The sequence below is a fragment of the Alligator mississippiensis genome, chromosome 1, assembly GCF_030867095.1.
Source record: "Alligator mississippiensis isolate rAllMis1 chromosome 1, rAllMis1, whole genome shotgun sequence".
Classification (NCBI taxonomy): Eukaryota; Metazoa; Chordata; order Crocodylia; family Alligatoridae; genus Alligator; species Alligator mississippiensis.
Window position 1 is genome coordinate 320,902,658 of NC_081824.1, and position 15,473 is coordinate 320,918,130.

The 15,473-nt window shown below is 40.5% G+C and overlaps 1 protein-coding gene across 4 annotated transcripts in view; it reads right to left on the bottom strand.

Moving 5' to 3' along the window:
* Window positions 1-227: 227 nt before the first annotated feature.
* NHS (NHS actin remodeling regulator) overlaps window positions 228-15,473 on the bottom strand; it is a 370,561-nt gene continuing 355,315 nt past the window's right edge. For all 4 annotated transcript variants that reach the window (XM_019494995.2, XM_019494994.2, XM_019494996.2 and 1 more), the window contains 3 exons: window positions 11,455-14,418; window positions 9,974-10,100; window positions 228-4,411 (listed from right to left, as the gene is read on the bottom strand). In XM_019494995.2, the coding sequence (XP_019350540.1) occupies window positions 3,784-4,411; window positions 9,974-10,100; window positions 11,455-14,418 (3,719 nt within the window). In that variant the 3' untranslated portion in view covers window positions 228-3,783. The remainder of the gene's footprint in view (window positions 4,412-9,973; window positions 10,101-11,454; window positions 14,419-15,473) is intronic.

Here is a 15,473-nt window from a genome sequence, read left to right on the forward strand (position 1 = left end):
AAATCAGGCAAAATTCCTATTAAAGTCAATGACATTTTATCTAGATAAGGATTGCAAGGTTTTGGTCTTAGTCAATGAACTAAAAATTACAAGTCAAAGAAAAAAACCCCAAGATTAGAGTTATAAAATGGGTAATTTCCTTAGAAACTTACCTTTGCAAGCTGCTATATTTTTGGCTCATACATTAGAAATAACATGCTATTGCAGGAAAGCAATGAGAAGTGTGGTTTAATTGCAGTCACGTTTATTTGTAGTTTCTATACACACTTTCTAGGTAATCAAACTTCTCTGACACATCTTTGAGGGGATCACAATGAAACTGTCACCGTTTTTACTAAAAATAAATACAAGACTTAAAGTGTTGCACAGCTCTAAAATATACAAAGGCTTGGATTTAATGTAAACTTTGAAAACATTTTACAAAAGAAACCATCTTTGCAACAATTTAAAAAGTTCATATTTACAAATATTACAAAAATACAAAATGGATGCAAGTCCATAAACCATTGTCTTTTCTGCCAGCATGAACTGGTGCTAGTACCAAAATAGTTACACTGTAACCTTCTTATTTTTTTTAATCTTTATGTCACAACCTACAGTATTTCTCTAAATCTGCCACCATTGCAGCAAATGCACTCAATCACTGACCTTTGGCAAAAGCAAACATATGCATTATTTGCTACAACTATTCCATGTCCTCTATGCTGCCACAAAAAGAAAAAAAGAGAAGGGCAAAGAAAAAATGTTATTTTCAGAATACAGTAACAGCTGTATAACTTCAAAAACCATTTCCATAACATCAGTGCAAACAACAGAGCAAGAGGTTGGAATGATGGTTCACAAGTTACCTAATGTATGTATAATACCCTGTTTCAAGATATGAATGGAATTACATTAGTCCTAAAGCTTGTCTTGAGTGCCTTAAAGACACATACATCACTAAAGGTTTTTCCTTTTATCTGGCTCTCACACCTGTTATACTTGTGAATTCTTTTCTTCATAATGGATTTATAATCCATTTTATTTGGGTTTTAATCTGTTAAATAGAAAATAGAAAAAAAAAACTTTGTCATAGATTTTAGATTAAACAAAATAAGTACACCTATATTTTATGTGATAGTTCTATGAGCATTACATACAGAAGGTATCTTACTACCTCATAATTCAAGTCAAAATGTTTATCTTTTAAAATATATATATATACATGGTATCACTATGAAATTAAATGTCTAGGTTGGTAATAAAAGGTGATGTCATTAAAGTCAATTCAGCTGTTTTCTATTCAGATTTTAGAACAATGTTTTTAAAGCACACGTAAGACCTTTAAGAAGAACTGTTGCAAAAATGCTGGGGTTACAAACTTTAAGGAAAATGATGTAAGATGACTGAATAAGGCTGATCTGCCTGATGTATCAATTTCCTTTTACTTATGTTCTCTGAAGTATATCGCTACAGGCTTAACAAGAGCAGTTAAAAACATACACTAATGCATTTATTTCACCTGTCTTTAGATTGCTTTTCTTAACTAACCTGTTAATATAAACCAGACTTTTCCCTAAAACCTGGATCCACTTCTATATTTTAGACACTTTCAGATTTTCCTGATCATTAAACTCTTTTCCCAAGTTACTTCCCCCTTCCCTAACACACGTGCCTCCATGCACACAAACTACATCTCACATACCATTCACCGTCATACTACCCAGGAGGATTGTAGGAAACCCTGAATTATACCTATTTTTGTGGTGAATACTAGATGAAACTGGACACTGTCTAACGAGAAATAAAATCAAAATTTGTTAAGCAAATTCTATTTTGTTCAATCATTCCAAAAACATTTCATTTTTAAATAGAATTTTCCTTGCTAAAACATTATTTGCCTTCTTTTAAAACTCTCCGCTCTATACATTGTATGAGTAAAACCAAAAACACTAAAACTCCTTTCACACATCCCACTTCCTTATCTTCACTAACTTACATTTGAAGTCAGCTTTTCACTGATTTCTTCAGTACCAAGTACGTTCTTTCTGTCATCCTCCTCATTTTGTCCTACTGCACACCACATTCCTTCTTAAATATGTTCGCTGCACTAAACCTTCCATGTTCACAATCACGTTCTATAGCAAACACTACTTACTGCTTAAATTTTGGACAAACAGCTCCTGATGCTCCACTTGGCATAAGCGATGCTACACTCTTAGAAAACAGGTGTAACAAAGGAGTATCAGGCCTACCATTTTTAAACATTGGTTTTATTTTGTTCCAAAATTAAAGGTGTAAAACAACTTGTGAGTTAAGCTCATAATTACATTTTCTTTCAGCTTTAAGAAAATTCAAGTAACTTCAAGTAAATCAGCTTTTGTTTCCCTGCCTTCATTTTATCAAAGCATTTGCTCTGATTCACCTCCTCTCCCATCCCTAATCCCACTCCCCAACCCTGTTAAGCATTTCTGGTAAACCTAGACAAAACTAAGCTGTATGTGGCTGGCATAATGAACCAGAGCTTTCCCCGTTCCCAGTTTAACGATGAATATAAATAATGTGTACACATACCTATTTCCCAGCTACGTTTTTTTCACAGTGTCATTTCTGTAGATATTTAGGTAGCATGAATCTCATCAGCACAAAGAGAAAGCTTCACTGAAAACTCACTGCAGATATTTACTGATAAATCACAAGCGCTTGTTGCATGCTTATAATTTATTTGTTTTCTTTAAGAACCAGAAACTAATCATGGTTAAGTTTATAATTATCAGGTTATGACTGTGTTAAGTATCCCAATAGCCTACTAAGAATATGAAAATAAGTATTATTTCCTCATATCTAGTCTCTCTAAAGCAATCCATGTCAGAATAAAAGGCTAAGGGACACTGTCAAATGTGACTGCTTGGGCCTTTGCATTAGAAAAGCATGCTTTCCATCCAAACCAATTACCACATTAAAACTCACAGCTGTACTTTGCAATCTGCTTGTTTGGAACAAAATTTTGAAAGACAAATGGTTACTTTAAAATTAATTGCATCTTAATTATTATATTTAGTTATTCATTAACTAGCATTAAGATTTTCTGTCATTTGATGCTTAAAATTCATATTGGAGGCTCATTCTTCACACAAAGTGGTATTGGTGGACATGTAAATATGATTTTTTATATGAAAATGGTATTCACAGAATACAGTTATTACATATGACTTGTTTTGTCTTCTATAAACAAAGTTGTTTTGCCATAAATCATTTGCCACATGTCCACTTTTTTGATAATTCTATTTACAAACTTTTATCAAAAATATGGTATTTACATATGTTTTATTCATTTCTTTTAAATTTTGTTTCAGTTCATTTTAGAGTAGAAAAATACCAATCCTCAAGAGCAATTCATTTTTTTCCCTAGGGAAGCACTACAAAGAGGGAGGGTTTTTGTTCCTAGATGGGCAAACTTTGCAGGAAAAAAAAGGCATTTTTAATTATATGAAAACTGGAATACTTTTGAAATCTACAGCAACAACTGAAATGAGTGGAATGAAGCAAAGACAGCAGTAAACAGAGGAGTCATAGCATATCTTTCTACTTTTAGAAAATGCAAAGAAATAAATAGCTACAGCTCTAATTTTCTGTTTTCCCAGCATCTTATAAACACAAATACTTATAATCATTGATATTGCCCTGCAATTTTTTTTGACTGCTACAGAGTTGGCCTACTAAGTTCACATCCTTACATAACCCAAATGGATTCAGAGTTTACATGTTTCACAGTCAACAGTGCAGCCCTGGAGCTGGTGAAGCCTATGTTGAACTCTGAGAAGATCGATCATCATGAGGGCTGCCATCTGAATTCTCAGTTTCTCCTTCTGAGATAGCTTGCATCGGCGTGTTGTACAGCCTACAGCGTACACTGTAGCGACTGCTGCTGGCTGCAGGAGGTGCCCGTGAGCGCCCTATTCTTGAAGAAGCTGACAGAGAAAAGCTCTTGGAGGAAAAACCTTCTGCATTAACTCTAGGGGAGCAAGGAGAAAGGGGGGATAATGCTTCAGAACCTGGTGATGCCTGGGGAGACTCATCAGTGCTTTGAGGGGACTCCACAATTAGCTCACCAGGAGACTTGGGCAAAATAGGGCTCTTTAGTATCTCAGTGGCTGACATCCTATAACTAGAATCAGATCGACTGCCCTTTTTAAGGAGCAGGAGCTTAAACTCCTCATTAGATGTGTTAGATTTTTTGGCATTCCTGTAAATAAGACCAGGAGACCTCTGACTGCTTGTTGGGGTTCCCATATTGTTGGGGGTTGGCACACTGCTGGCAGGTGATATGCTACTGGCAAGTGACTGGCTGCTAGTGCCAGATGAAGCTCTCAATTTGTTTCTTGCAGCGAGCTCTCCAGAATCTTTTCTTCCAAGAACTTTTCTTTTTGATCTGTTGAAAGAAAAAAGGAACATTTTAGGTAATTAACATGAAATGATATTTAGTGGTGATATAGATCTTTAAAGATTTGTAACACAGCCTGATTAACGGTTAAATCCTTCTAATACCCTACCAACTACTTACTAAAATAACTTTAATCAGTATGTTGTTATCACACTACATTAAGCATTAGGTTACAGGGAATAATTAAAGTACATCCCAACCTCACTCAGTTCTGGAAGGGCCAATCCATATGGTTTACACATGAAAGATTTTCTGTACAGCTGGAACGAGGATTGGACAATGCAATAAGAGGTGGCATTCTTCTTTCTTTTGGCCCCCATTTTCCAGCCATGTCCACCAAATCACTTGCAGAACTAAAGGGATACTTTGGTACTAGATTCAGATAATGATATATACGTCTTCTTAGGTTAAATTATATATTCTTACCTGCTTGACATCCACTGAAACTGACATTAGAAGGCAGCAATTATATTTTAGTTATAGAAAATTTTAACTAAAAATATCTGATAATGGGAGGATTGCCTTCTAGGTTTCAATGCCACAGCCATCATCAAACAATAAAGTTGGTAGGCAGAATACAAAAACACAATAGTGAACATTTTGCTCAGGAGATATATATCTTAACAACTATTAACAATGAATGACACCAATTGTAGCTGTAAAGCCTTCTATACATTCCATAGATATTCACTTTATTGAGCAACAATACAAAGCTATTATATTAAAGCAATCTGTATAAGTCCCCTTTCAAAAACTTAACACAATAGAATACATAAGTTGGTTTCAGTATGAAGGGCAAGGAGATAAAATATTTCAAGAAAGGGCCAATAATTGTCACACAGCTGTCATCCCAAAAGAGGTTCTGCAGGAGTCTTTGTAGGAAAAAAAAATTCCAATCACAGTGGTTTGAAAAAAAAATCTGTAGTTTATTTTTTAAACAATTCCCATGTCTTTGGCTCATGGCAAAAGCAGCATTTATAAACATAAACTAACCTTCTGACACAATTTGACCTTCTGACTCTAGCCACCAGGATGAATCGGATGTGAGGAGTGGGAAGCCAAGGGAAAATATGACAAGGCACAAATTGAGCAATATGTAGGGTTGGGGGCATCAAAGGCCTGAGGAGGCATGGACTGTAGTTAGGACTCTGGGTAACTTGAAGCCAGGTTGCTGAACTGGGGAGCTCTGGAGAAGGAGAGAGGAAGGATACTGATAGAATGGAAATGGAGATGAAAAAAGGTGGAAGAGTACAGAGGGGTCATGGAACAGGGCAAGAGAGAAAGCAAGGATGGTGGTGCAGGGAAGGCATATATAATTTGTGTACAGGATACAAGGGCCAAGGGAAAGAAGGAAAGAAAGGCCATTTTAAAGTTTTCCATGTGAATAAAACTATATAATCTCCTCCTTTCCCACCACTGTTCACTACCCCAGTATCCGAATTGGACATAACTTTGCATGCACCTTCTGTGGACTTGGGAAGGTCCCTTGGAAGAGGGACCCTCTGTTTTAATAGGCCTCAAGCTCTGAAGCAGAACTGCCCTCCTGTAACACTTATACACCCATTCAATTTAAGTTCCTAACTATCACTGAAAAAATAAAAATATTTTTAAAGAGTTAAGGTTGAAGATACGCTTTGATGGAACCCAGGTAATACCCAGACTATCAGGGTGCATTTTCTTTTCTTTTTTAAATATCCAGTACATCTTTAATAACAACAACTACTTTCAAGTCTAGAAATAAATGGTTAAGGAATGAAGTCAGTCCTTCATTGCCCCATAATCCTTCATCACATACTGTAGTGCCAGTATAGCCAAACAAACCAAATGTTTAAATACATCCCTGGTTGGCCAAGCACTGGAACAGGTGCTTGAAGTTGGGAACCCCAACTGGGGTAGTGTTGAGATTTTGGCTTCTTGTGTGCATTGTGTGGTGATGGTTCTAGTGGTGCTGGGTGTGACTCTGGGAGGAATAAAAGGCATTTTGTGTTAAGGTATGGACACACAAACAAATTACTGCAAGAGATAGGTGGAGGTGATATGGATTTACATTAGCTCATCAGCTGCTCTGCAATAACTGTCCATGTGCATGCTCTTCTCCTCTTGTAAATGAAAGTCAACTGATGGCAGCTTAGCCTTCAGTGAAACGGGACTAAAAAAACCAGCTTCCATTTACAGTGGGCTAAAAGCCTACATGTGCGTGGCTATACTGGCAACCTACTGGCACCCATATACAGCAGGTGACATACAGTAAACTCCTTCCCACTTTTACCTTACAGTAACTTGTTCATGTGTTAAGCCCTTAGATGCCTTAGCTTCCCATTTCCTTCCTCTTGTGATTTGATGTCAGGCAGCATTATTGTGTACTAAACTCCATGGTGCACCCTCATGGCTGGGAGCTCGATCAGTTGCAGGCTCCAAACCGTGACGGCACACCTGGCCACAAGTTCAATTAACGGCATCATAGGAACCAACCACAAAGTTATTACACATTTTTATGGAATAATTTTCTGACTTATTCCTTCTTTTATGACACCACTAATTGTTTTCGCATTTGGCTTGGTTACAACTTAAGAAGTGACTAACTGACTAATAGGGCTGTGCGAAATTCCAGCAGCCGTGTCGCTTTGGAGGTGTTTTGGCCCGTTTCAGCGCCCAAAACACCAAATCTAAAACAAAACGGAAGGTTCCGAAACACATCCAAAACTAAATGAAACCATCTGAAACGTTTCGGGTGTTTCAGAATGTTTTGGAGGTGGGCTTGCAGGGAAACAGAAACTCAGAAGAGGGAGGGGGAAGTGGGGGGGAAGGGCTGCTTTGATATTAACTGTAGCTGGCCAGTGTCTGCGATCTGTCCCTGAGGTCCCTTCCAATCCCAGTGCTCGGGGGGGGGGGAGGGGGGGGGCGGGCAGCCTGCTGTCATCCCACACACAGATCTGGGGCCCCGCACACCCCAGGAGGAGTCTGGCACAGCTGCGCAGCCCTCCCGAGGGGTGCAGGCCCCCTGGATCTGTATGCAGGATGACAGCAGGCTACCGCTGCTGACTGGGGCCAGTACCAGCACCCAGGTCTGCTTGGCGCAGCCCATGCTGGCCGCCAGAAAGAACCCAGTGCTGGTGCTGGCCCCAGCTGGCAACGGCAGCCTGCTGTCATCCTGCACGCAGATCCGGGAACCTGCACTCCCCAGGAAGAGTCCAGCACAGCCCCGCAGCTCTCCCAGGGGGCGTGGGCCCCAGATCTGCACTTGAGATGACAGCATGCTGCTGCTGCCAGCTGGGGCCAGCAGCAGCACCACTCTTCCTGGCACTCAGCACGGGCTGCACCAAGTGCCATTCCTGCCAGCAGCCTGCTGTCATCCTGCGTGCAGATCTGGGGGCCCGTGCCTCGCCCGGGAAGAGTCTGGCATGGCCCTGCAGGTCTCCCAGGGGGTGTGGGCTCCCAGATCTGAACATGGGATGACAGCATGCTGCCAGCTGGTGCCAGCGCCAGCACCCAAGTCTGCTTGGTGCCGAGTGCCAGAAAGAACCCAGTGCTGCCTGTGCCAAGTGCTGGAAAGAACCTAGTGCTGGTGCTGGCCCCAGCGCGGCAGCCTGCTGTCATCCTGCATGCAGATCCGGGGGCCCGTGGAGGAGTCTGGCACAGCCCCACAGCCCTCCCGGGGGGCACGAGCCCCCAGATCTGCATGCAGGATGACAACATGCTGCCACTGCTGGCAAGTGATATGGGTTTTGCTTCGAACAGTTTAAGGTGAAGTTTCATAGAAACTCCTGCACCTAGCTCCTTGAAACCTGGAAGGCTTCATGCCCTCAGAAGGGGCTACCATCCTTGCAATTTGCATCCAAATCAGGCAGGAAATGACAAAGTTATAGGCATTTTAGTGATTCCCCATTATAGCCTTTGGCCAGATCACCAAAACAGTGTTGAAACTCTGAAACAGATTTGGCTAAATTGAAATGGAACAGTGATCTGAAACACTGAAATGAATCACTGCCCTCCAAAATGGCCAAATCCAAAACCGAAATGAAACATAGCCATTTCGCACAGCCCTACTGGTTAATCACACCATAAGTATAACATGTGGCGGAGACCAAAGACATAGCTGCCCGGAGGGTCCAGGACTGGATGCAATACCCCTGGGATCCCTTCCAATTTTGTGTCCCTATGTTTTATTAAGCAGTAGCTATTGTTTTTTCACAGGCAAAAAGTTCTGTCAAACCATTCATCCAGTTCAAAAATGAACTGATGGAGCTCCCAGCCACACTGCAGGGGCAAATAGCCTCCTGCCACACACGTGGCAGGCAGGAACCACAATTATGTGGACTGAGTATCAGATCCCATCATACCTTAACCTGTACGTCTGGAGGGGCCCTTACAGTCATAAGATTGGTTATAATAAGTAATATTCTCCTTCAGCTTATCATGCTATAAACCAAGAGTTTTGACCCTAATCAATTATTGTTTTGGCAACCATCAATCCTTCTGTGTCATGGTGTATGCATGAGAGGTAACCCAGACCTTTGATGCATATACGTAGGCAGGAGTTTGGAGGAGTGGAAATCAGTTATTGTTAATTAACAAAGTAATTACTTAATTCCAAAGACTCTTTATATATATTTATTTCATTTTCTATGGTTTGTAGTTTTAAGCTAGAATGGCTTCAAATTTGTGATACTCAGAAAGTAAACTCTTGAAGGGGAGCACCAATTTTTAATTTTTAGAACTATAAGAACCCAAATAGCAGATTTTCTTGAAGTGCCTCAGAAAATTAAATTTTACATAGACACTGGGCACATCTACACGAGTTCATTTACTCTGCAGTAACCAAAATTACTGCACAGTATGGGTGTACATGTACATGTGCATGCTCATACTGCGTGGTAAATATGACAACTTATGCCAATTTGAGCATAAATTTGATACCTGAATCATGCAGTTATCAAATTTATGCCTGATTAGTTACTGTGCAGTAACACACATGTAGGCACCTTACTGCACAGTAACACCGTGTGTATGGATAGACTTGGGACTAACTTTAATCCCAAGTCAGTACACACACAGCATTAATGTGCTTTAACACTTGCTCATGTAAACGCGGGCCTATTCCCACTTACTGTGCAGTAATCTACTGTGCAGTAAATTTAAAATGGCATAAATGCATGTGTAGACATGCCCACTATGTACCAAGAGTTGGATTATACTGTGTTCCTTACATACAACAAATAACCTATATTGCTGATTTCAGTGTAAAAGTAAATACTATCTTAACTACGACAACACAGCAGCAATGTTTTGCTATTATGGGATTAAAACCAAAGATCTTCAGCATCAAAAAGACAGATTTTTGTCACCTGGACCAAAAAAATGCTTCCACTAGCTGATAACAGTAGAAGGTGCACTGTCAATATGTAATTCCAACCAACAGAGGGAAACATGACACAGTTAATCAGGATTTAGTCACTGATTCTTCTCAGTTGATGCTTAATTGTAGATTTTAGGAAGAGAAACTTGGATTCAATATTTTGATGGTTTTCAAGAAATGTAATGTTAGATCACCTGTGAATGACTGCAAAAAGATCTTCAGTTGTACGAGGTTTATTTGGAGACACAAAAACATCTTCTGTTTCAGGCTGAGAATCTTCACTCAACGGCGAAATTACGGAATCATCACTTGGAGAAGATTCTTAAATAGGAAAAAGGAATCACTGATATGAGTCAGATGCCTGCCACACATTACAACAGAACTGCTAATGCAATTTGCAGGCTCAAGTAATAATGGAATTGTCTAGACAATAATATACACTTTATAATCTAGTCTAAATATTCTATGTCATCAACGACCTGGAAGATGGGATAGAGTGCACCCTCAGCAAGTTTACAGCACACACCAAGTCCAGGAGGACAGGGTTAGGATTCAGAGAGACCTTGACAAATTGGAGGACTGGACTGAAAGAAATCTCATTCAATTAACAAGAAAAAGTGTAAAGTCCTGCACTTAGGACAAAACAATCCTATGCACCAGGACAGGCTGGGGACCAACTGGTTAAGCAGCAGCTCTGCAGAAAAGGACCTGGAAGTTACAGTGGACAATGAGCTGAATATGAGCCAAAAATGTGCCCTTGTTGCAAACAAGATTAACAGCATACTGGGCTGCATTAGTAGGAGCATTGCCAGCAGACCAAGGGAAATGATTATTCCTGTCTATTTAGCACTGGAGTACTGTGTCCAGTTTGGGGCTCCCCCACTGCAGAAAGGATGTGGACAAATTGGAGAGAGTCCAGTGGAGGGTGATGAGGGTGATGAGGGATAAAATAGTTAGAGGGTTGGGGCATGTGACTTACGAAGAGAGGCTGAGGGAACTGGGTTTATTTAGTCTGGAGAAGAGAAGACTGAGGGGGGATTTGATAGTGGCTTTCAACTACCTGAAACGTGGTTTCAAAGAGGATGGAGCTGGACTGTTTTCAGTGGTGGCAGATGACAGAACAAGGAGCAATGGTCTCAAGTTGCAGCAGGGGAAGTTTAGGTTAGATATGAGGAAAACCTTTTTTACTAGGATGGTAGTATAACACTGGAACAGTTTACCCAGAGAGGTTGTAGAATCTCCATCGTTGGAGGTTTTTAAAACCCAGCTAGAAAAAAAGATGTGCCTGGGATGATCTAGCTGGGGGTGGTTCTGCTTTGAGCAGGGGGTTGGACTACATGACCTCCTGAGATCCCTTCCAACCCTCATTTTCTGTGATTCTATATATCTGTCAAAATGCTGTATCTTGGTGCAAAGGGCTGGTTAATTTTTCTTTTTTTAACATTAATAAAATCACAGAAAAATGTAAAATACAAGTTCTCCTAAGAATCTTTAAAGCAGAGAGGGTGAGAATCATCTGCTATTAAACCAGGATAATTTCACTGATTGATATTCATTGAGCTATGCTGATTTGTGGTATCCTGGAAGTACAATCCAATATTTTTAGAGATTGCTAAATATAAATTTGGATGCCATATACCCCTTTAAAAATAGAAATAATAATTAAAACACTTACCTTTCAATGAAGCATGATCTGCACTCCCCTGTGTCTCCTCTGCCCTGCTGTTATCAGAGGCACTTTTGGTTGCAATACCTGATGCAATATCATTTTCCTGCTCAGAACTATTTTCACTGAGTGAATTTACAGTTGCTGTCTCGGACTCATAGGTGATATTCCCAGGCACTTTGTTATCATGGTGGCTTAAATCAAACTGGTGCTTAAGCTGATTGCTAAAGTCTGCTTCCCCCGGCTGGGATATGGTTTCATTCACACGTTCAGATACAAACTTTTGTTCAGAGGCTGCTGATAATTCTTGCTGAATCTGCATGTGATCAAGGCTCTCATCCTGTTCCATGCCAGGAGTTGTCTTTGCTTCATAATCACTTGTGAAGACAATTGCGCCTTTTTGAAATTCTTCTGTAGAAGTGTTACAGGTTTTATTTGGTGTGTTTTCTGGTAACAGTTCACTATCTGGGTGCATATGGTCTTTGAAGGACTTAGCTTCTAAACTATCCACGTTTGCTAAGGTTAGTGAGTCTTGATCACAAGTATTCTGTGCTGTGAAAGAGGAACTTTTTTCTGAATTCAGATTATCAGGGCCTGGCTCTATTGGAGAAAAGTCAGGATAGGACATTATGGCATCTTCAGTGGAGTACTGACGTGATAATGGTTTTTTACCTACAAATGGTTTCATTTTGACTGGAGAAATGCCAGTCACCATTAATGTGGTTTCTTCTATGAAGACAAGATCTGTGTCACTGTCTTTTTGTTTTGCATCTTCAGGCTTATTAATTGATCTAAGGTGAACAGACTTTAAAACTGAAGGTGTGATAGCAAGGGCTGGTGGAGGATTAGGTTTTAGTGCTTCTCCTACCACGTTCTGTTTATTGTGATTCAAAACATGCAACTGGTGTCTGTGAGAAAATGGTTTATTCAAGACATTATGAAGAGCACTTAGGTCAAGATGAGTAGGAGGTATAATTGGAAGTTCAAGATCTTTGTTTATAGATATATTGCCGTCTTTAGAAGGTGGCTGTTGCAACGAGGACTTCCTTTCTGGTACTTTTGGCTTTCTTTTACCACCCCCTGGGGATAAGGGTCCAGAAAAGAAAGCTGTTGGGAAAGAAGATGTTGGTGTTTCAGACTGACTGGAGTAACCACTAGACGGGGAGGCTAAACCAGCCAGCTTTTCTGGAGAAGCCAGTTTAAACTCATTATCAGCAGAGGGGAGGGATGGAGTGGTGGCTCTTGATCCAGACTGTGACGTTTGTGATTCAGAACTCTCTGGGGACTTGATGCATTCTATGACTGTAGTACCCGTAGCAGTGCTTGAATTGGATAAAGACCTATAAGGATCATTAGTTTTCAAGTCATTTAGAAGCCAGAGATCTGCATAGTGAGATTGGTCAGCACCTTCATCTTTAAATGATGGAATATCTGTGGTGTCAAATGGAGTGTCCTTTAATCCACTGTCATTCTGGTTAATCCAGGAGAGTTCCTGTTTGCTTGGCAGATTAGAGTTTTCCACTCTGGAGGGTATGTTTGAAAACTCAAGTGGCAACTTCATTTCCCTGGAAGCGTGAGGCACGTGCTGCCCACCGCTTATCTTTGGTTCGTTCTTCTCAGGAAGATCCATGCTGCTCTCAGATTTTCTCAAAGATGAGCTGCGTTTTGGTGGGGCTGGCTTTGCCTTTGGTTTCTTAAGAGCGATACTCTGTCTTCCCTGCCTCCTGTGGTTTACACAACACTGCCAGGCACAATCAGTGATACTGGAAGCAACACCTGCATTCTGGCCACTCTCAGAGCCTGCGGCTGCATAGTTACAAATATAACTTTTATTACCCTTGAGACCACAGTCAAAGTGCATGGAGGTATAATATCCTTCAGTGTCCACAGAAAAGTGAGAGCTACTGTCTGCCTTGTCAGATGGAGTCTTTTCTAGAAAACTGTCATAAGTGGCCATGCTTGTAAAACTTGGGCATCCCAGGCTGTCAGCCTTTGGGCGTTCAGGGCTGAAATCCTGACGACACGATGCATCGTGATGATGATGCAAGTAGTTCCATTCGCTATCACTCATGTTGCTGTTATTGGGGTCATCAAGTAAATCTGCTACAGTGGAGGTGAAGGAGCTTGCCCTGTGACCTCTAACCTTATCTACATGATCACTGAACTGCTCTGTTATAAAGACACTGGAATCCTCATTGGCGTTAGGAGCAGTGTTCAATGATAGCTCTGAGTCACAGTGTGAAGAGCCAGTCAGTGGAGGAGAGGCAGCTGGAGGAATGGTTTCAGATGTCTGTGAGGGACATGTTGAGCTACTCCCACTCCAGTTCCCACTGGAGGACTGGTGGTCATCCTTTTGGTCCATGTGGCTGCTGAGAAGGACACCTGCTGTGGAAATAGAGTGAATGGGGCTCCCAAAGGTGTCAGAGTTTGAGGAAATCTCACAGCTACCAGAATCTGCCATCCTGGACAACCTCGACCTCCCTCTCTCATTTATGTTATGCTCTGGACTGTGGAGATGCTGAGAACAGGTCAAACCTATAGGCTGGTGTTCTTGTGAATCTTGTTTATCGATGGCATCTTTACCCTTTTTTGGGATTCTTTCTTGGCTTGCCAAAAAGCAGTTTGCTTCATACACTGAAGTTTTGGCCCCAGCATCTTGATCAGCTTCACTGGTTCTAGCACCTTCACGAGGAAGACTCCGTGATCGGATGCGGTTGCTCACTGCTGTAGCAAACACTGAATCCCCATTGTCTGTCAGCACCAGGATGTTGCCAGCTGAGTGTGACAGGGAGGCTACAACACTCTGACCTCTCTGAGCTCGGATTCTTCTCCTGGATGGAGCAGCAATAAGAATTTCTTCAGTCTGACACTCAGAGTCTCTGGTACCTGATCTCCGGTTGACTGTACTGGAGAAGTCTGGGTTTGTATGCACAATTACATTCCGTTCTCTTGCTACAGGAGACTCATCAGAATCTAGGATATACGTAAAATAACGTGAGATACGCTTTCACATTGCGAACTAAGGATGACCCTTAGAGCAATCTGAGAAACATATCTGCTGTGGTTTGTCTCTCTTTTTTGCTGAGTATTGAACCAAATTTAACTTTACATATTTAAAAAATATGAAGGTAGACCTTATCCTGGAAAAGTGGGAAATTCTTTTGTTCCTGCATAGTGATCTCACTCTGAGCTAGTCTTGCTGCACTTAGATACAAATTCACTTTTAAGTTTGTGACACCATATTTCAACTAATACTGGCTGTTTGCATGAAATGATACCTCACAGAAAACTTTGTAAACATCTTTTTCAAACAGGTCTATTTGAATTTTATATCATTTATGAATTTCTTTTCTCTTCTTTTTTATTACTGAGGATATTTAAATAGCAATAGGTTCTTTCTTTCGTAGGTTCAGGTGTTTATTCCCTACTAGGAACACACTCCTGTTTGCGATACAATTTCCACTGGAACCAACTACAAGATCATGACTGACTTCAGGTACAGATGAAATAAAGCTGAAGACATACAGACTCTGAGCCTACTACTGATCTCACAACAGTTTTAAACTTGGCTGCTATACAAACCTAAGTAAGATCCCAACTAGGCTACCAGATTTCACGCAAATATCTTCAATAGTAAGGAACAAGAGGAAGAAAATCGTAAAAAAGTATCACATAAAAAGAATGTTTGGCAAAGTTTTCCGTAAAGCACTTGTGCAGATATCAAACGAAGATATCTAACATTCAATTGGTCATACACATAAGTTGCTCTGTGTGCTGTGACAGCTCATCAACTTGGAGGGTAACATCTATCACTTCTTTACCTTAAGATGTCTTGCACAAGAAAAAACTTTCACTGAATCTAGTTACTTTTTATGTACATAACTATGGTTATAGAACAAAAATAAACTGAAAAAAAATTAAGTAAACTGATTACATTTAAACAATAAGGGTTGAACATGAATGTCTATATCACTCGGTAAGGTCTCTGGTACATAGAGGCCATATTGAGCGATATAGCTTTTCTTGCT